The sequence below is a fragment of the Mycteria americana genome, chromosome 13 (assembly GCF_035582795.1).
Source record: "Mycteria americana isolate JAX WOST 10 ecotype Jacksonville Zoo and Gardens chromosome 13, USCA_MyAme_1.0, whole genome shotgun sequence".
Classification (NCBI taxonomy): domain Eukaryota; kingdom Metazoa; phylum Chordata; class Aves; order Ciconiiformes; family Ciconiidae; genus Mycteria; species Mycteria americana.
The window spans coordinates 9,329,630-9,349,081 of record NC_134377.1 but is presented as its reverse complement, the minus strand read 5'-3'; the positions used below and the strand labels follow the sequence as shown (position 1 = coordinate 9,349,081).

The 19,452-nt window shown below is 59.1% G+C and overlaps 2 protein-coding genes across 2 annotated transcripts; both read right to left on the bottom strand.

Annotated features, from left to right (window-relative positions):
* Positions 1-437: 437 nt before the first annotated feature.
* C13H12orf76 (chromosome 13 C12orf76 homolog) lies at positions 438-2,616 on the bottom strand. The gene is made up of 2 exons (XM_075516348.1): positions 2,320-2,616; positions 438-2,131 (listed from the first exon to the last, which is right to left on the bottom strand). Exons 1-2 carry the CDS (start codon positions 2,426-2,428, stop codon positions 2,046-2,048), a joined length of 195 nt encoding a protein of 64 aa, XP_075372463.1. The 5' UTR covers positions 2,429-2,616; the 3' UTR covers positions 438-2,045.
* Positions 2,617-3,823: 1,207 nt separating this feature from the next.
* Positions 3,824-12,202, bottom strand: LOC142416364 (sodium-dependent serotonin transporter-like). The gene is made up of 13 exons (XM_075515853.1): positions 11,765-12,202; positions 9,970-10,104; positions 9,593-9,812; positions 9,169-9,307; positions 8,715-8,849; positions 7,885-7,988; positions 7,472-7,599; positions 7,044-7,156; positions 6,599-6,730; positions 6,352-6,451; positions 6,035-6,135; positions 4,742-4,909; positions 3,824-4,234 (listed from the first exon to the last, which is right to left on the bottom strand). The coding sequence occupies exons 1-13, from the start codon at positions 11,982-11,984 to the stop codon at positions 3,824-3,826; spliced, it is 2,106 nt and encodes a 701-aa protein (XP_075371968.1). The 5' UTR covers positions 11,985-12,202.
* Positions 12,203-19,452: the final 7,250 nt, after the last annotated feature.

Sequence of the window (19,452 nt, the reverse complement as noted above, 5' to 3'; positions counted from 1 at the left end):
AAAGTGAGACTAAGTATGTGCTTTTTGACTGTTGTTTCCATGTACAACAATAATTCGTGATGTGCTTAATTTGGAAGTCCTTCCTGCAGTGCTTTGGCTGACTTTTGATTCAAAATAGACACTCTTCATAACCAAGTTAACTGAACTTTACCTGTTAATGTCTGCTGGTAGCTGCACTACACTTGCAAGATGAGCTTTTATTTTCAGTTTACTGTTAACAGCTCCTTGCTAACAAACATCCATGAAAACAGGGGCTTCACCCAGCTGTTGGTATCACACTGCTGTCCTGCCCCTGTTCCCTCACCATTGAAAAGGGGGTAAGAACTCGAAGATCAGAGGTGGGAAAGGGGACTACCTCATCCCTTCGTACAGCTACAGCTGAGTTAATACCAAACAGAGCATCCATGAATAAATAAAAAAAGAGGCCCGAGTTGTTTACTTAGCTTTTTATTCGTACAAAGAGACATAGCAGGGAGTGAAGAATGAATGCAAACAAGAATGCTGCTCCCAGGAACTCGGAGCTGTAGCTGCAAGCTACGCCATCCACCCCTCTGCAAACAGCACACAGCTACAGGGCAAGTTTTACACCAGATGAAGGACAAAGAAAAATCAATGATACAAGACTCGGTGATCAAAAAAAAAAAAAAAAAGGATCAGAAAGCAATAGAACAGTGTTACCTTGCTTCCTCACTCATGTTTCACTTAGATTAGTAACTAGGTCTGTTCTAGGCCAGCCTCCTACTGATGCTTTACCAACAGAGCAGCAGCAAAGCACAAATCCCCCATTGCAACGAGAGTGGTCAGTGTCCTTTAAAACAAACTGAACAGAAAACGCGTCAGATGCAGCACAAGGTTTTAGAGAACAGGTCAACACAATTGTTCTGGAAGTTAAGTTTTAAAACACTAAATAAATTACTAGCCAAAACACCCCTATGTTAAATACCAAAGTAATACTTAATAAGCAAAATCCAGTTACTACTCATAGCAGTGCAAAACAAAATAGCAGCATTCATATGCAAGTGTGATTTCAGTGTAAACACTTGAATTTTTTTACTGAAAAGGCATAGAACAGGTCTGTCCAGAGCTTAAACACAACATACTTCCAGAGAGCCTGAGCCCAGCGGTCTCAAGCATCTGCCTAGCTTGCAGAATTTTGGAGGCTCCTATTTCCACAGGGACAGCAACCTGCTCAGGAGCACAAATCCACCTGCAAGCAGATGAGCGTTCAGCACAAGCTGGAAACCCTCACCTGCACCCCGGTTCATAACAGGCTCAGCATGGCTGTTTTGGTACAAGGCTGCTTGTGCCTGTTTAGGTAAGAGTTAAAGCAAATAATGTCAGAAATGACGAACCTGTCCCTGGACAGCTACACCAGAGTCTGCTCACGCCTCAGTATTTCTGCTCGGAGGTAAGCACATACCAGACCCCCACAGCCACAGCAGGTTGCTGAGCTTTTGCCTTCGGACTACTTTTGAAGGCTGCGCTACAAACCCTCAAGACTCAGCATTCACACAAGGAACTGAATTAATCAGAAAGCAAAACTAGATGTGGTGTAATCAAGTGCTTGGGCCTGCTCGACAGCGACGTTAGCAGTCTGGCTGTGTTCTCCTGCCAACCCAGGACGGTTCCCCAGGCACGGATCAGAAAGGATGTCACGGCCGGTCACGCTTCCCGCAGCCTCCCGCGGGTGCACGCACACAGGGATGCTCTCGAGCACATCGCGTTCAAGCTGCGTTTTGGGAGGAAGGTGCATTGCTACAGACCCCGCTCAAACCCAACCGGGTTTGCTGCGGAAGCGCTCCCGGGAGGTGCAGGAGTCAGTTTGCTGAAGACTGAGGTGTGATTTCCAGCACCCGGCCATGCTGTCGTTGAAAGCGACGTCGCGATGGAGCCTCGCGATGCTGCGTGGGCGAAGGGCCGTGCACACGACAGCAGGGCAGCCCCCGGCGCTGGCAGGGGAGGCGGCGGGACGGCTGGGTGCCAGGCGGGAGAACCAGGCGGGACCGGCAGCGCTTACCGCGCCGAGCCCGCCGTGTCCCGCTCCGCTACCGCCGCCGGACGGGCTTGTAGACGCAGACGGCCATGAGGATGATGGTGAGCAGCAGGGCGCTGAGGATGCTGCCCAGCAGCACTGCGGGAGGAGGGAGCGCGACAGGTTAGGATTTGAATGCCCTCCCCGAGGCAACTCCCCCAAGTAGCTTTAAAAACAAAAAAAAAAAACCCCACAACTAAAAAACAATAACGAAAACCAAGCGGAAAGGCGCCCAAGCGCTGCCGTATTTGTAACCCGCCCCTTGCCGCCGCCCGGCCGCTCCTTACCCAGGTTCTGCTTCTGCAGCACGGCGTAGGGCCGGCTGCGCTCCGCCGGGCCCGGGCCCAGCAGGGCCAGCGCCGCCAGCGCCCAGCCCCGCACCGCCGCCAGCGCCATGGCCGCCACCGCCCCGGCCCCGCCGCCGGCCCCGGCCTTTGTGCGCCCGGCCCGGCCCGGCCCGGCCCTTCCTCTTCCTGCCGCCCCGCCCCGGGCAGGGCCCGCCCCGCCGGGCGCCGGTAGCCGGTAGCTGGTAGGGCCGGGACGGACCTTCCGGGGAGCCGCGGGGCCGGCGGAGCGGAGCGGAGCGGAGCGGGGCTGGGCTGGGCTGGGCTGTGCCCGCCGCCTCGCTCCATCCGCGGGGGAGAGCCGGGTGCCCGCCCCGGGCGTCCCTGCACCCCCGTGTGCTCCCCCAGCCCCGTGTGCTATTCTCAGCCCCGTGTGGTGTCCTCAGCCCCGTGTCGTCCCCCCCCCCGGCCCCGTGTGCCCCCCCAGCCCCGTGTCCCCCCCAGCCCCGTGTCCCCCCCAGCCCCGTGTGCTCCCCCCAGCCCTGTGTGCTCCCCCCAGCCCCGTGTCCCCCCCAGCCCCGTGTGCTCCCCCCAGCCCCGTGTCCCCCCCCAGCCCCGTGTGCTCTCCCCAGTCCCATGTGCTCCCCCCAGCTCTCAGCTGTGCTCCCCTGTTCTGTTCCGCATCACCCTGAAGGAAAGCGGGAGCCGCCGGGAGGGCACGGTGAGGGTTCACCGCGGTAGGCCAGCACACGGCTGAGACGCCGGCGGGGAGCTGCTGCTTCGCCTCCGCCATGGTGAACGTGGGTCCTGGCAAGTGTTTAATGGGCCCAATAACTGCTGAGAAATTGAGGTGATGTGACGTGACTGGGAAGCCGTGGCAGGTGGCCGGTTCACACCAGCGCCAGGGCTGCTTCACCCTGACCCCAATATTTGTTTTTAAAACGAGATATATTAAGGTCTTTTCTTCTTCAAATGCCGGAGGCCGCCACTTCCCTTGCAACCGATCCTCCTGGCTCAGCAGAGCTGCCACATTGTGGGGACAGAGCCGGGACGGGGCAGCAGGAGGGACTGCCCTGCCGTCCTGGCTTGAGGGGGTCTGGCTGCAGCAGCATGTTCCTGGGAGCGACCCAAGGGGCTACGCAATTTCTCTACCAGGCTTTTGCTCGTTGCAACAGAGCAAGGCATTTGTGTGTCGGGACAGTGGCACCCCCCACCGCCTCCCCCAGCCCAGCCCTGTGCTCTCAGCCGCACCACGGCGCTTTGTGAACACAGCACGGCGAGCTCCGGCTCCTCTCCCTCATCTGATCTCCTAACAATTGATATCAGCTTTATTTTCCACGTCACTCGCGGCATGGCTAAAGGCATGCACTGCTCGCGCCGAGCAGGTTTGCACAGCGAGGTTGCGAGCGTCTCTAAGCAAGGCGTGTTCGTGGCTTGTACCGTCGGACAGCGATCCCTCTGCTGCGGCACTCGCGGCTGCGCCTCCGTCTTCATGGGGAGTCAGGGTTCACCTCCAAACCGGAGGAGTTTGGCCCTTGGCTTCCTGCGGCGGGTCCCGTTCTCCCTGCTCTGGATCAGAGGTTTTCCTGCCCGCAGCGAGAACGGGCTCCGCTCCGCCAGCACGTGCTGGTGGCACCGCTTCTGCCGAGATGCTCGGATGCGACGAGAGCTGGCGGCCGGGGAGCTGCCGCCAGCACGTGCAGCTGCCGGGGGAGATGTGAGGGGCCGGTCGCTGTGAGGAAGGTGACGGCAGCTTCTCTTCTGCCTGCCCCATTGCTTTGTTGGGGCAGGAGCAGGAAGCCAAAGCAGTCTCTGCGTCCCCTGGACATGCCGCCAGGCTAGGGACAGGTGACATGCACACCGCCTCTGCTTGGGGGTCTCGTGTTGTTTTCTCCGGCCGAATGCAGACGGCGAGGCGCTGGAGGGTGTAAGCAGGCAAAGAAAAAAGGCAGTGGGTTTCCTTCCCGCAGTGGGGCCTGGTGCCACATGCAGGGCTGCCTGCCCTGGCATGCTGAAGCTGTCCCCACTGGGATCTCGCTCACTGCGGGGCCGGGGCTGTGTCAGCCTTCAGCAAACCACAGCGGGCAGGACCCATCCCAAACATGGGCCGAGAGGAGGGGTGACAGCTGGGGATGGTCTCCTGCCTCCAGGGCCGTGCTGATGTAGCCCCACTGTCTCCTGGCCCAGCCAAAATCACAGCTTCAGAAATAAGACTTAAGTGATCAGGCCATCGAGCCATGCTCCTCTGAGCCCTTTTCCAAGCAGCTCTCCAAGTGTGATTTAATTGCCACGTGAACAAAAATGTTGATGAGGTATCAACCGTCTGCCCAGTTCCCCAGCCCTGGTCTCACACTGACCTGAGCAGGGGTCCCTGCCCACCCCCAGCCCCCGCAGAGGCCGCAGGATCGCCCACCAGACTCCTGACCTGCTTGAGAGACCCCGGTGTCCAGACGAGCTTGTATACCATGTAGAAGGGGATGCAGATGAAGGACGATGCTCCTATGAGGTACCCCACTGAGATGCTCCACTGGGGGTACTGATAGTCGAAGAGTGTCAGAGGCGGCTGGTCCAGGAGGGAGCTGATGACTATGAACTGTAACGAACGAAGCGGAGCCCGTTAGGGAAGGATGCGCATGGGGCTGGACCACAGCAGGACATGCCCCGCTGCCGGTCACGAGCAGGCACAGGGCTGCAGCAGGGCTCTACAGCCCACAAAATCCAAGTGCACACGACACGGGTGGCCAGAAAAGCTCTTTCGTGGTGGCCAGGCACCCCCGGCAGACCAGCCCCGTTGGCTCCCCACAGAGAGCAGATCAGCTGCAACATCTCCCCAGCCCTGGGGCTGACGCCGGCTTATCGCGTAGGTTAACAATGTCCACGTCCTGCTGCCACCACTGCTTTCCTAACCGCGAAAGGCCAGCGTGGACGTTGCAGTGACATTTCCCAGACTGCCACCCCTCTCTAGGCGTGAGGTCTTCATCTAGCAAACCCCACAGAGACGGTGGCCTGCGAAGGCTGCATGTCCTCGTGCTGAAATGAAATCATTTGCTGTCTGCTTTGATTATAATACTTCTCTCTTAATAACCTGGGCAAAGCGCTTAGAGCTGTAATTAATCCTCACAAGGCCTCTTCTCCTGCAGATCCGGTGAGATTAGACCCCTCTGCCTCTCACAGACGGCAGCCTTTGAAGTGCCGGGGTAGCTGGCATTTCAAAGGGGACGGATCCGGCCCGGCACACAGCACTGCAGTGCTGTCAGGGACACAGCCGCGGCTGGCCGTGCCAGCGTGAGCGCGGGACGCCGTGGCCCAGGAGGATGAAACAAGGCTGCGCTTGTGCCCGTGTAAGCACCCAGCTGCCAGCTCCCAGCTTTGCCCTGGAGCTGCAGAAGAGGCTGGAAAATGCACTTCCAGCTCCCTTTCTTGGTGAAACCTGCCGTCCCAGGGGCTGCGGGCAGCTTGTCATTGCCCGTGGCTGGAGCAGCAGCATGGGGAGCTGGCAGGGAGGGCTGGCACGAGGTCCTGCAGCCCCGGCCAGGGCCCTGGTCCACCTTCCCGGCAGCTTATTCACCCCACGCAAGCGAGAGGGGAGTAATCAGCAACGCAGGTGCCTGGGGAGCTGGGCAGCAGCAGCAGCCTGTGAGGAAAGAGCAGCTCCCCTGCGGGGCATTCACAGGGGGGGTTGACAACCTGGTCTTTAATTTGGGCCATGGATACTCACCGCTAACAAGGCAGGGCTGACGGCGACCCAGCACACCTTCCAGAACATCCCCGGGGTAAAGCCCAGCATGGCTTTCACGTCATGGGAGAACCTCTGTATCCCTGCCAGAGGAGAGAGCCGTCACGGCCCCGGAGACCCGCGGAGGACGTGGAGTACAGGGATGCAGACATGACGCCCTCCGTGCCTCATCCCAGCCTCACCAGGAGTCACACACGTGCTTCTGTCCCCAAACCCTCTGACATTTACTCACGTGCATAAGGTTAAATACCTGTGTCGGTGCCCGCAGGATGTTTTTCATGACAGAGGCAGTTTCTTACCATAAAACCAGGAGACAGCTATGGTTTCCAGTAGCACCACTGCCAGGATTGAGCAGCCAGCACCGAACTCCTCCAGCAGCTTCACCACATAGGCTCCCCCCTGGCACAGCACAAGGGAGGGGAGGGCGGCTGCAGACCCCACGGGGGAGCAAGCAGGGCTTTGGCAAAGTCCCGCACCAGGGGTTGTTGGAGAAACGAGTAGGCACGTGGTGGGGACGGGACCGGAGCAGAGCCCAGTGGTACTCACGTAGGTGAGGGTGCTCAGGGAGCCCAGGAAACAGACTGTGATGAGGCCAAGGACGAAGAGCTCCCGTCGCCCAGCCAGGACCTGGGGGTACTCATCCATCACGGCCGTGATCACGGCCTCCAAGCCCCCAAACTGCAAAGGAAACACCAGAGTGGGGTGGAGAAATGAGACATGGGGACAGTCCCGCTCCCCGAGAAAATCTGCTCCCCCCATGGTCCCCTCTGCCTGTGAGCAGAGGGGGGGATGTCCCATCCCATCCCGTCCCCTCCCTCCGTCCCCGCACTGGCCACGCTCGGAGGGCTCGTGCAGCCAGCCCTCCTTCCCGAGGCCATAGCTCCCCTTGTCACCCCGCTATTAGCCATGGGACACAGCCATCTCCTGTCCCCGCTGGGGACACGGCCCCAGGCTGCATGGCTGTGCTGTCACGCTCCACGGAGGTGCCTACCGTGCTGTCCAGCCCCAGCGTTATCATCATCAGGAAGAATATGATGGCAAAGAAGGTGGATCCCACCATGTTGGCGATTGCTTCAGGGTAGGTAATAAAAAGGAGGCTCGGCCCTAGGAGGGGACACTGGTTTGGTTTGCTGTTCCCCGGCTGCTCTGGCACAGCCCTGCGTGCCGGCGGGAATGCGCTTGGGGAAGACGCCCCAAAGCCAGAACGGCCATGCCTGGCCCTGGCTGAGAGGCAGGGGCCGGACACCTCGCTGCCCTCCGCTCCTGGGAACCGTGCCCGGGCACAAGCCCCCGCACCCCAGCAGACCCCAGGGCCGGCCATCACCCCGGCCCCCCTCAGCTGCGACGGGCACACAGAGCCCTGGGGCACCTGGGCACCGCGGGGCCAGGATGGGGCAGTCGTGCCGGAGGGAAGCGAACCTTTATCTCTCGCGACATCCTCCACCTCCACGTCCCTCATCTCAGCCATGTAGCCCAGCACGGTGAAGATGACAAAGCCCGAGAGGAAGCTGGTGAGGCAGTTCACCGTGCTGGTGATGAGCGCGTCCCTGGAAAACAGAAAGCAGGGAGACATATCCTGCAGCAGAAACCTCCCTCCAGCGCAGCTCTCGCCCCGGCTCAGCTGCCCCGGGGTTGTCTGCACCCCCACCGGTTCCCTCTCCCAGCCCCGCATACCAAAACTATCAGTAAAATGGGGAAAGATGCTCAGCCCGTGGCCATGGGGTGCAGGAGCTGTCGGGGTGCGGCTCCGCTGTAGCCGTGCCTGGTGCAGCCCCCGTGCCCGCAGGGTGCAGCCCCCGTGCCCGCAGGGACCCATGGCTGCGGGAGCTCACCGGTAGCAGTTGTTGTGGAAATGATTGTAACTGGCGAGAGCAAGAAGGACACCGAATCCAGGGCCCAAGGAGAAGAAAATCTGCGCAGCAGCATCAACCCAAACCTGGCAGGAGAAGCAACAGGCAGGCTGGAGAAGAGGCAGGGGGTGCCTGGGGCCGGGACAGGGCTGGGAGGTGCTCCACGGCATGCCCACCCCTTGGCGTGCCCACCCCATGGCGTGCCCACCCCACGGCACAGGGATGAGGTCCTTGTCGGTACGTGCTGCCAAACCTCTTCTCTTGCCTGTGGCTCCTTCCCCTGCCCCGTCCCCCCCAAAAGGCATCCCAGGAGCAGGGGAGCTGCCGCAGGACAGAGGGAGCTCAGCCCCACCCTGGGGTCCTGCAGCAGCAGAATTAAGCAACAGCATCTGCGCTGCCCTGTGCCCAGAGGTGGGACAAAGTCGAGGGGAGCCCTGAGACCCCCATGCCCACTCCTGCCCAGGCAGGTTCAGCCCCAGCAGCACGGCCCTGATTACCTTTAATGAGAATTCTCAAGTGCTGCCTGGTAATTACCCACAGGAAGCCTATTGTCAGGCCAGGGCGAGAACACGGCACAAACAAAACCCAGCGGCAATGAGATGGGTGATTCAATTATAGATTTACATTTCCAAGAGCCTGTCCAGGGCATCTTGTTTCTGTAGGAACAAGGGCCCCATCGCCCTGCGGCTCCAGCGATGGGGCCGGACCCACGAGCAGGGGTGGGTGTGCGTCCCAGGGAGGGGGTCTGGGTGCTGCCATGCCCGGGGCAGGGGCAGGCGGAGCTGGGGCGGCGCGTCCCACCGCACACTCACTGCAGTGCTCAGGAGCTTGGCCCAGTCCGGGCGCAGGTAGAAGATGACCCCTCTCCAGGCGCCGGGCAGGGTGGCTCCCCGGATGAGCAGGATGAGGAGGACGACGTAGGGCAGCGTGGCCGTCACCCACACCACCTGGAGAGAGGCAGCTGTCAGTCCCTGGCCCGGGCAGAGCTGCTCCACCGAGCACCCGATCTGCCTGTGTTGGGCATGGCCGGCTCGCTCACGGCTGCCCAGGGTGGCCGAGGGGTAGGGGTGTGGGGAGGAGGCAAGATCCTGTGTTTAAGCAGCCAGGAGGACCCCACCAGCTGCCAGGCACATGCTCTGCTCGGTCCCTCCTGCCTGGCCCTGGCCGTGGAGGGGATGCTGCGTGCCAGGCTGCGAGCCCCTATGTGCCCAGGGCTCTGGCATGTCCGTGCCCGGGCAGGGCTGGCACCAGAGCCCTCTTTCTTACCTTCCCGGAGGTTTTCACCCCTTTCCACAGGCTGAAGTAGACGATGGTGAAGATGAGGAAGAGGCAGAGGAGGAGCTGCCAGTGGATCCCCCCCATGTCGTACAGACCCCCAGACTTCTGGATCTCCAGGACCTTCCTCCTGCGGGCAGGGATCCCCACGGCCAGGGAGGGTGTCTCAGGCCAGCGCAGTGCTGCTGGCTTTGCCTTTGCAGGCAGCTGGGGAGCAGGCTCAGCCCTGGGCCGGCAGTCCCACGCTCACCTCTTCCCCAGCGCACCGAGAACAGGGACCGTGAGCTCCCCAGGAGCATCCCCACATGAGAGCCTGCTCCCAGGCACCCCGGCCCTGCTCCCCGTGCAGCAGACCTGAGTGCCCCCACGGGGATGTGCCCCAGCTTAAACACATCATCCACGCACGTGCACTTACATATAAAACTCTTCGGCAGGGGACCTGGAGAAGTTGGTCCAGGTCACGTTGTTCCTCCCGAAGTAGTTGGTGCAGTCGGGCGTGTTCCAGGGGTTGTCGCAGCTCGCCCAGGGCAGGGTGCCCGAGAAGGAGGAGTAGAAGTAGTAGAGAGCCCAGGCAATGATGGTGTTGTAGTAGAAGGAGACGTACAGGCCGATGATGCAAATGGCAAAGCCGATGCCTGGGGAAAAAGGGGGGGCAGACTCAGCAGCCCGTGCCGGTCCAGACCTCTCGCTGTCCCCTGGGATGCGGCTGCGGGGACCTGCACCGCCTGCGCAGCCCTGCTCACCAACACCGCATGGCCCCGAGCGCGTGGCGGTGGCCTGGGGGTCTCTTACCTTTAAAGATGGGGCAAATGTGCTTCCAGATGGGGATGGCGCCCGTCCTGTGGAACTGCCCCAGGGCCAGCTCCATGTAGAAGAGCGGCACCCCTCCGAAAACAGCCATCAGTGTGTATGGGATGAGAAAGGCTCCTGTGGGGCGAGAAGCAGAGCAGCGGTGACCACCGCGGCCCCGCGCCGGCTGGTGAGCACAGGCAGGTTGCGGATGGAGGGCTGCCACTGCCATCCCTCCCAGTGCTGCAGGGATGTGTCACGGAGCAGCACGCACGAGGCGTTTGGATGTGTAAGATGCTTTGCAGATTATGTGTTCAGAGGGGCTCCTGGATGTGAGCACCCTGCTCGGTGCCCCAGCTTCCCGGGCTGCTGTGTTGGTCCCTGCTGGCATCGCAGCCTTCGCCAGGGAGGGGTCGTTTGGCCGGGACGGTACAAAGAGCAACAGAAACCATGAGGGCGCAGGGGATGGGGCACGAAGCACCTCTCAGGTCTAGAAGAGTTTTGGAGAAAATCCCACTGAATATGCACGGTCACCCCAAGACACAAGTAATTAATGCTGTAATTGCATTATTCATAACAATGTCATCCATACCAGGGCTACACTTGTACCCCATGGAGGTTTTGGAGCTGGAGCTGCTCACCACGCTCGTCGGAATAGCCCTGCTGGGGTTAGTTAATTTAACCCCCACGGCTCCTTTCTCCGAGAGCCCTCCACGCGCTCCTCCCTCACCCCTCAAGGGTTTCTCTCCTAGCAACATCTCCAGCTGATGGGTGAGCCCACCACCGGCCTGGGTCAGCGCTCCCGCTCTGTGCGGACCACGGCCATCCTTTCCAAGAGCTGCCATTTGAACTCCTCACCCTCCTGTGTGCGCGGGGCGGGTGAGGAAAGCATCTGCCTGACCCACATCAAGGAAGAGTGGCTAAAGTTTGCTCCCGGTCCCACAGGAGTAAACCACAAATAACTGTGCTTCAGTGTGGGCACCTGGGATCCACATTTTAGCCTTGAGTATGGTACTAATTATCTCCTTCTAATTTTCCCAAGCAGTAGAGGACGTTACTCGAATGCCGACTTTGGCAATTAAATCCACTGTGCTTCTGCAAACAGCACAAAATTTTCATTCCTCATTTTTCATTCCCACGCAAGGGTTTTTTCCACTCTGCTCTATTTAAAGCAATTTATTTAGTTGTCATTTACTCAAGGTTTTTTCCTTCACGGAGCTTTTGTATTTTAACTTTCTGTTGACGACTCATAGGAGCGAGCGCCCGGAGCCCCGTGCGGCGCGGGGCTGGCGTCCCGGGGAGCTGGGGCTCCTCCACGGGGTCCAGCGCTGCTGGCTGCACGGCCGGGATCCGCGGCAGGCGGCTGGGATGCTTGCAGGGATAATTTTAAAACACGAGCCATCAGAAAGGGCTGCTTTCACAAAGTCACAAGATCATAAAGTGTATGAACCTCTCACCCCAAATTTGCAGATTCTTAAGCCTTTTATGCAGTTTGGACTACGCTAGTTTTCTCTTTGTGATCCTAGAGCTACTAACACACCTCTAACCATGCCGGAGAAGGAGTGAATGACGCCGGGGAAGGAGTGAATGGAAGGGGATTTTGAATGAAGAAGGACACAAAACAGAAAAGAGACAGATGTCAGGAGAAGTTGGGTCGGTCTCTAAACCACCCTCTCTGGAGAGGAGCAGCTAGAGACAAAGAAAGAAAAGAAACAGCGAGTTTTTCAGCATTGGAAAGACGAAAAACAGATTTCTTTTCTCCAAAAGAAGATTTAAATAATCCTAGCGGTGTCCTTACCCCCTCCGTTTTGGTAGCAGATATAAGGGAACCGCCAGACGTTGCCCAGATCGACAGCGAATCCGATGACCGAGAGGAGGAAATCCATTTTTTTGCTCCACTTGTCCCTGGGGTGGGTTTGGGGCCCCGGGGGCACGGGGCCGGCCGTGGGACCCGGGTGGGGGGCCGTGCCCTGCCGCGGAGGGCTGGCAACGGGTGCCGGGCAGGGCTGCTCTGCCATCCTGCCGCCCTGGCAAATCCTGCAGGATTCAGGCTGAGTAACTTGGGGACGGGAAGGATTTTTCTGTTGCTGATGACAGATCCGAGGAGGGGAGGGTCAGGCTGACTGCTCTTCCCCACCTCCCGCTGGAAACCCACAGCACCGGCAGAGAAACCCATCCTCTGATCAAAGGCAGGAGGGGGGAGAGCAGTTTTCCGAGCGCAGGGCTGAGGTGCGGGGACCAGCTTCACCGCACGGGTTTCTGTCTCCTCTGCTCCCTGGGTCTGCAGCTGGGCGGGTGCATTTTGGGGTTGGGGTGAGGTTGGTGAAACGGAACTGTATTTGCACACAGAGGTAGTGCTCCTTCCTCCTGACAAAGAGTTATTTCTTTCTCCTTGGTGTATTTTGCAATTACCGCTCTGCGAATGATGACACCAGACCAACCAAAGGAGACAACCGCTCATTCTTGTAGGGGAAACTCTGCGGAGCAAGCGAGGCCTGGAAATGCCCCCTGGCCGGGAGGCAAGCCCCCTTGACCGGCGCTCGCCATGGGCCCACCGGACCCCCGTGGGCTGGGGGCATCTCTGTGTGCTGCCGGGAGCCAGCATCACTCGCACAGAGCTGCCCGGTTTGAGCCATCCCGCATCGCCCCATCTGTCCCACCGACTTGCTGGGTCTTTCTGTAGCCCAGGGGTGCGAGTTGTTGCAAATAAGCCGCTTGGAAGTGAAATAACTTTTGCAGTTCAGATGCAATCAGGGAGGGGATGGCAGTGTACCGAAAGCCATCGCTCTCTTCAGTTTGACAGTTTAACAGCAAATTTTATTGCAAATGAAATGTGCCTGTGGAGGCTTACAGCCCGGGCAGGTCCCTGTGTCTCGCCCCTGGCCGCGACACAGGGGCCGGTGCCAAGCGAGCCCTTGCCTGGGGCCACCGGGTGCTCCCAGAGCCCCGGGGTGCTCCAGCACTGGCTTTTCCAGGCACCCTCATCTGTAATTAAAAGAAACTACAGAAGAGATCAAACCGGGAACTGCAGTTCTTAGGGCCACGGTTAGCGGGTTGCTGTGACGACGTGACGCAGCCGCTCGGCATCTGCCCGGCACAGGAAACCTCTGGACACTGTTAATCCTTCAGGCACACACATGGAGACCTGTTAGAAACATCCAGTTAAAAACACTTTTTTTTTTTTTAATGTGTCTGGTGCTGGCTGCCGGGGCTGTCAGACCGGAGCAGCTCGGGGGGCTGATGCTGGTCCCTGGGCAGATGTCCCGGTGCTCTGGATGGCTGTGCCTTGGTGGGTTTAGTCCACGCTGCAGCGGCACAGTCACCCCGGGGCAGGGACACGGCTCTGCCGGGGGACATCACCCCACCAGCTCCTCGCCCGCACAGCATGAGCACAAGAGTCCTGGGAATGGGATTTTTTTGTCTTAATCAGCTACCCCTCCTTGCCCTCCTGCATTTGGCTGCCCCCAACACCTCGCCGTGCGTCCCCAGGTGTTCCCTGACCCGGAGTGGGGACCACAGGAGTGGACGGCCAAACTGGGGTGCCCAGCCCCGAGCTGCCCCCTCCCAGTGACGGGTGGTGGATCCGCTCCTGCCACCCGCCTGCCATCGGTCCCTGCCCAGGGCAGGCTGCGGTTGGCACGGCTTCTCCCTCTCTGCTCGTAGAACATGAAATTATTGTTCCTTTTAACACCTCTCATTTGAAAACGCAACAATTTTCTGCTTGTGCGTTTTCGAGGAGTGACCGATAAGAGCTCTCTGCACGTGCTTTTCTCCCAGCAAAGGGGTTTCGTTGGAGGGTGTCAGGGTGATCCCTCACGCTGGTCCCTGCGCTGGGTGGGGAGCGAGCGGAGGTTGGGGGATCCCGCTGCGGCCAGGCAGAGCCCCCCCTCCACGAGCCCACGTGCACGTGGCCCCGCCAGGCTTTGCCGATGCAGCTCTCCCCCGAGCCGAGGCCCGGCACACAGGTGAGGGATAATTAATCTCCTGCGGGTTTATGAGGGATCTGTGTCACTCCTGGGACTTTGCAAAGCCCTGAATTTCAGTTGCAGTCCTTATAATACAGGTGTGGGCACAGCCGTCGGAAATTAAAGGCAAGGCTGTACTCGGCTGCCGGTGCTGTGGGGGCTGGCAGAGGGGCTGCAGCCACCGAGGGCTTTGAGTCTTCCCTTGCTTAGGGATGAAGGTGAGAAATCCCTGCTGCCGGCGCGACCTGTCTGAGGAGCGTGTCGGGGGAAGCAAGGTTTAATCCCCCCTTGACTGAGGACCATTTTAAGGGCATAACTGACAGAACAGAGACAGCTGGTGCCATAGCAACCGTAAAAAAATAATAGCTCTTCCTCTGTAGCTGACCCTTCTTTTCTCCGGGTAGTTTACATGCAATGGCTCGGCGTGCCGAGCGTGGAGACCCTCCTGCACCCAGGTCCTGCTCACTGCTCAGGAAGCCTCTGCAGATGGGCTCAGAGTCACTCCCAGCCCTGACGGGAGGAGCTGGCCGTGCTGGCGAGGGGGTGGGAGCGGTGGTCTGCGGTGGTCTGCGGTGGTCTGCGGTGGTCTGCGGGGAGCAGGTCCCCCCGCAGCATCCCTCAGCACGGGACGCCGGGCTGAAGCCTCTTCCCGAGTGCAAAGCAGCAGCTGTTCAAACCCTGGCATCTTTTTACTTGCTCTCCTGAAGAGCCTCTTGTTTTCTTTTAAATCTGATCTTTTAAATTATACGTGATGAGAGGCCGGAGGTGGGCTTTGTACTCGTACCTCGGGCAGCACTGCGCATGCAGGAACAGCACTAGCCAGGCACAGCTACAGCTATTCCCACAACAGCTCCAAGCCAGACCTGCACGGTGGTTTTGCAACACAGGGATGTGCAGCCTGCATGCTGCCGTCTAAAAGCTCCCTACGCTGAGGCGCAGACCAGCATCAGATTCCCAGCACACCGACGCTGCTCCGCTCCAGCCGAGCTGATGTGCCACGCTGCCGGTTCGATGCCGACGCTGCCGTTCCAGCAGCCTCCATCCCTGACAGATCCCCCCGGGTCCTCGCTGGGGAATGAGCCGCGAATGCACCCAGCGCTCCCATCCTGCTCCTCCAGCTCCCACCTTCTCCTTGGGCGTCCGATCGCCCACCCACGCCGCTGCCTGCTGCCTCTCTGCACTGACCCGCTAATGCTGCCTCTTCTCCAGCATCAGGTCAAGGCTGCCTCTGTCAAGTCAATGAGGAGAGAGCTTTGAAATCTCAATTTTTTTTAGAAGCTGCAAGCTGGAAAAACCATTGCCGGTTCTCAGGGCTGCTGGAGACGGGAGGCGGGCAGAGGGAGAGGTGTCTTCGGGAGATGGTTTTCATTGGGAGGAGTTGTGCTCCCCAGACTCAGCCCCAGTGTTTTGGGGCCCTGCAGGTGCCGAGCTCCCAACAGGATCCTGGCTCTGCGATCCGCTGGAGAGATGAGTTTTCCCCAGAGTTTTGTTTATTCTGGTCACAGTTTTCCAGCCCCTGTGTAAGGGGCTGTGCGTGTTGCTCCAGCCTGGCCCATCAGCTCTACCGCGTGGGGCCCAGCGTGCTCATCGGTGACACACCAGATGGGGGAGTTTTCTGGGTAAAATGTTGTTATTTTGCCAATTGTAGCCAAATTGTCCATCATCTGACATTCAACTAGAAGCATTTCAGAAAGGAGGCTATGGAGACTACGTAGCATTTGAAATAATACACAGCTGAAATCAGGGGTGCTGTATCGGAACGTTCACTTTGGCCGGTGATGAGGAAGGGGCAGCCGGCAGGCAGCCACGACGGGGTCTCTGCCTTTTATTTACTGCAGCTCACGCTCTGAAAGCCGGCTGGTCCCCTGCGCATCAGCCATCACGTTGCCTAAATTCCTGCAACACTGTGGTCAGACGTACTCTGTGCGCTCCCTTCATCAGTTTACTTTTGCTTTTTCCTATTATTTTCTTTACTCAAAGCACAAATCACTTTAGATTTAAAATGTAGAGTTTAAATTTAGCTCAAATCAGATTTAAATTTGAATTTCCATCAAGCTAGAAGTTGTTTCTAAACAGCACGATTATTTGATTAGCAGATTGCTTTTATCCTACCTGCTCATCCATGCAATGAAATGCAGAAAAGTGAATTGTGGTCTTAAAACAACTATCCTGTTTAAGCCGCAGAGGCAGCAGTGGGAAGTTTAATTTAATTAGCGTGATACTCAGAGATGTAACTTAATCACATTAAGTACAGATCAACGTGCTCTCATTTAAGCTCTCCAGGCTCCAGAAAACAGGGGCCAATTGTCTCCCACCCATCTTTAATCCAGGGAGAAGCAGAATTTTCCAAGGAAAGGGAACCAGGGAGGCTTATGGAGAGCTCGTCCCTGTGCTTGTTTTGGTGAATTTCTCCCCAAAGGAAGGTAATAAATTAGTAATAGCTCCCACCCCCCGTATAGCACTGTTGTTCCTGGGGAGAGAGAAGCCAGGAAAATAACTTTTTATTCCTCTCAAATGGCCTAAGCGTCGCCTTACTTGGTACACGGTCCCACAGGAGTGCCGGCACCACCAACCACCTGAACCTCTCTGGGTCTGTTCAGCGTGTGGACGCTGCCCACCCCGCGTTAGTCAGCCTGGAGTATCGCAGAGAGACTGACGGGACTGAAGATTGTACAAAACCAGCACGGTTCGTTAACAGGAATCAAAATGGTCTTCTTGCTCCTCTGGGCTTCCTTCCGCCAGCGCGGTGCGTTCGAGTCAAGCTCACCAGGTGGTCGTTGCTCCCCCGAGCTCGGCAGAGCCCAGGAGGAGTGTGGGTCCCCTCAGCGTCACCCCTCGGCCGCATCCTGCCGGCACGGGCGCGGGGAGAATGAGGCAGCGCTTGTCAGAGCACAAACACTACGGAGGAGCTGCCAAGGTGTTCTGGGTGCTGTAAAAGTTGCTTGGGCTCATCTTGGCCCTTAAAATAAGTGGGGTTGGTTTGTTGGGAAAGGTCCTAAAAGACCTTTCCTCAGCTTGGACAGACTCGTTTTCTGATTCAGGTGCTAAATTGAACAATTCCTGCTGTCCCCATTCTTCTGCAAGTCAAGAGGCAGGTCAATGCCTCCAACATCATTTTCACGATAGCAAAAGTGAGAAATAGGCAGGAGAAACTCGCCTGCCTGTCCGAGGCCAAGTTCAAAGCTTCATCAGGCAGCCCAGGCTCTCCTGGCTGGCAGATGCTGTGCTTAAGTCAGACAGGGCTGGAGAAGCTTTGCAGAGACCAGAGCCGTGCAAGGTGCTGTGCGTGACACGGCCGTGGTGCCGTGCTCTGGTTCCTCGGAAACCTGGCACCTTTTCCATTTCAGCATCTGCATGTGTGCTGCCACTGCTCCACGCTGTCCCCGCGACAACTCGGGGTCAGGGGAGCGAGCAGGCTGTCTCTGCCCTTGGTAATTTGATTCACTGTTGATATCTGATGGTGCTCCTACGTGGTGTTTTATGAGGCCACGATGCCTTCATTATGATTGTTTATTAGCCTGTCTTAATTGCCTGTTCAAGACTGTAGGACCCGTGGTCATCAATAAATGTCAGGCAGGGTTGCAGAGCAGCAGAGGAGCCGTGCGGGCTGACTGTGAGCACAGCCTGAGCCCCTCGGGCAGGGGCGTGCTGCAGCCTGGCTCCTGGCCGGCTGTGTGGCTCTCAGGTCAGACCTGACAAGCCCTTAGCACCTTCGGTCCTTCTCCTGAACCCCTTTTGGAGAAAGGGGACCCCATCCGCAGGGCTCTCCATGGACAGACGGCCGGCGCAGGCTGCAGGGCAGAAGAGATGCAATGGTGTCACCTGATGAGACCGGGCAGCCGGGCTCGCTGCCTCGGGGGTCCACAGCTGGTGGTTGTGGGGCGCAGAGCCGCAGCTGTACGGACAAACCAGGCGCGAGACCCCCGACGTGGCACACCAAGTCCTGTGCTACTCGCAGGGGGCCCAACCTGAGGCCAAGGGGTGACTCCCCGGGCTGAGATCGGCATCCCGAGGGTCGAGTCAACGCTCAGCGGCTGCAGAGGGGAGTTGTGACCCCCAGCAGCAGCACCTGGAGCTGCCTGCTCAGGCTGGATTCCCACGGACCCCAGAATCTTTCTGGAATCCATCTGGATCAGCAATCACATACCCCCAGGCAAGCCGGCCCAGTTGCTGCAGTTCAGTAACATTTGCACTGCCACGGCCTCTGCTAACAGGGTATTTAGCAAGCAAATAAACAGTGAAAAGCAAATAACATACAAGGAAATAGGTTTTCTCTACAACGGATATGGCACAGGTATTCTCCTGGCCCCTGTGCCAGCGGTAAAGTACAGAAGGGACCGAATTCTGATCAATCCCGAGTCCACAGCCCCTCCTGTTCTCCTGGCAGAGGAACGCCCAGCCTGGGCGGCAGAGGGGAGCCATCGGGACGGATGGTTCCTGCCGTCTTCAGGGCCACCGAGCACCAGCACGGAGCAAAAGGCAGCTGCTCCGACGCAGAGGACACAGCCCAGCTCTGGGTGCGGCGGAGGAGCAGTGCCCAGGGCTGCGGGGGCTGGCGGGTCATGGGGAGCTGGCGGAGGTGGGAATTTGTAACAGGCTGGGACCTTCCCTGCTCCCTGTGCCAGGATTGAGTCCCTTCCTGAGCGATGGCAGCGAGGGCCAGCCGGGGCTGCGTCGGTGGCTGGTGGCTGCGTGTCGGCGTGCAGCGTGGCCAGGCGCCGCTGCCCTCGTGCTAATGTGGTTTGTAGTTATTGGAAACTGGACTGCGAAGGAGCCGGGATCCTGTTTCTATGGAAATGTCCTGGAACAGCAAACGAAGGAAGAGAAAAACAGAAGATATGTTAATGGGAGCTGCTAGGCAGGGCTTTCTCTGAAGGGGTTGTGATTTTGATAGGAGGTATCTCAGGTCTCCTGTGAATAGGTCTTCTCAGCTCATTATTGCCTTCCCAGTGCGGAAGAGCCCCCAGGAGCGTGCCTGGATGGCACATGGCTACCAGGACGTTGTCGCTTCGCACCTCCGTGTAACTGCCAGAGCTCCCAGACCCCCCGTACAATGGCAGACGCCGCCGGCTGTGTCCACCCCAAAGCAGCCCGGTACGTGGGGACACACCGAGGGCTCGCCCCGGCTGCGGCCTGGGCCCCATCCCCGTGTCACCCAGCCCCGAGGGCTGCCGGCCCCGGGCATCTCGGGGCACCTCGGCCCCGGGTTGGGGGGTGCCGGGGCCTCGCTGGGGGGGTGCCTGGCGGTGGTGAGCCGCTGGGAGCTGGGCTCCCGGCTGCGGTCCCCACTGAGGGGCCGGGCCTAGTTGGGGTCCCCCCACCGAGGGGCCGGGCCCGGCCGGGGTCGCCCCTTGAGGGCCGGGGCCAGGTTTGGACCCGCTTAGGGGGCCGGGGCCCGGCCGGGCCGTTCCCCGAGGGCCGCCCGTTGCCGGAGCCGCCCGCTGCCCGTCGCCCGGCGGCGCGCGCGGATTGGCGGCGGCGGCGGCGGCCCCACCCCGGCGGGCGCGGGTGGGCGGTGCGG

Excerpts from the sequence above, each read along its gene's own strand:
- C13H12orf76 (XM_075516348.1), bottom strand. The coding sequence starts at position 2,428 with ATGGCGCTGGCGGCGGTGCGGGGCTGGGCGCTGGCGGCGCTGGCCCTG. Across the intron at positions 2,132-2,319 it reads GCTGCAGAAGCAGAACCTGG|TGCTGCTGGGCAGCATCCTC; the intron begins GTAAGGAGCGGC and ends CTCCTCCCGCAG.
- LOC142416364 (XM_075515853.1), bottom strand. The coding sequence starts at position 11,984 with ATGGCAGAGCAGCCCTGCCCGGCACCCGTTGCCAGCCCTCCGCGGCAG. Across the intron at positions 6,136-6,351 it reads AGCTGTCTCCTGGTTTTATG|GGATACAGAGGTTCTCCCAT; the intron begins GTAAGAAACTGC and ends CTCCTCTGGCAG. Across the intron at positions 4,910-6,034 it reads TCAGCCCTGCCTTGTTAGCG|TTCATAGTCATCAGCTCCCT; the intron begins GTGAGTATCCAT and ends CGTTCGTTACAG.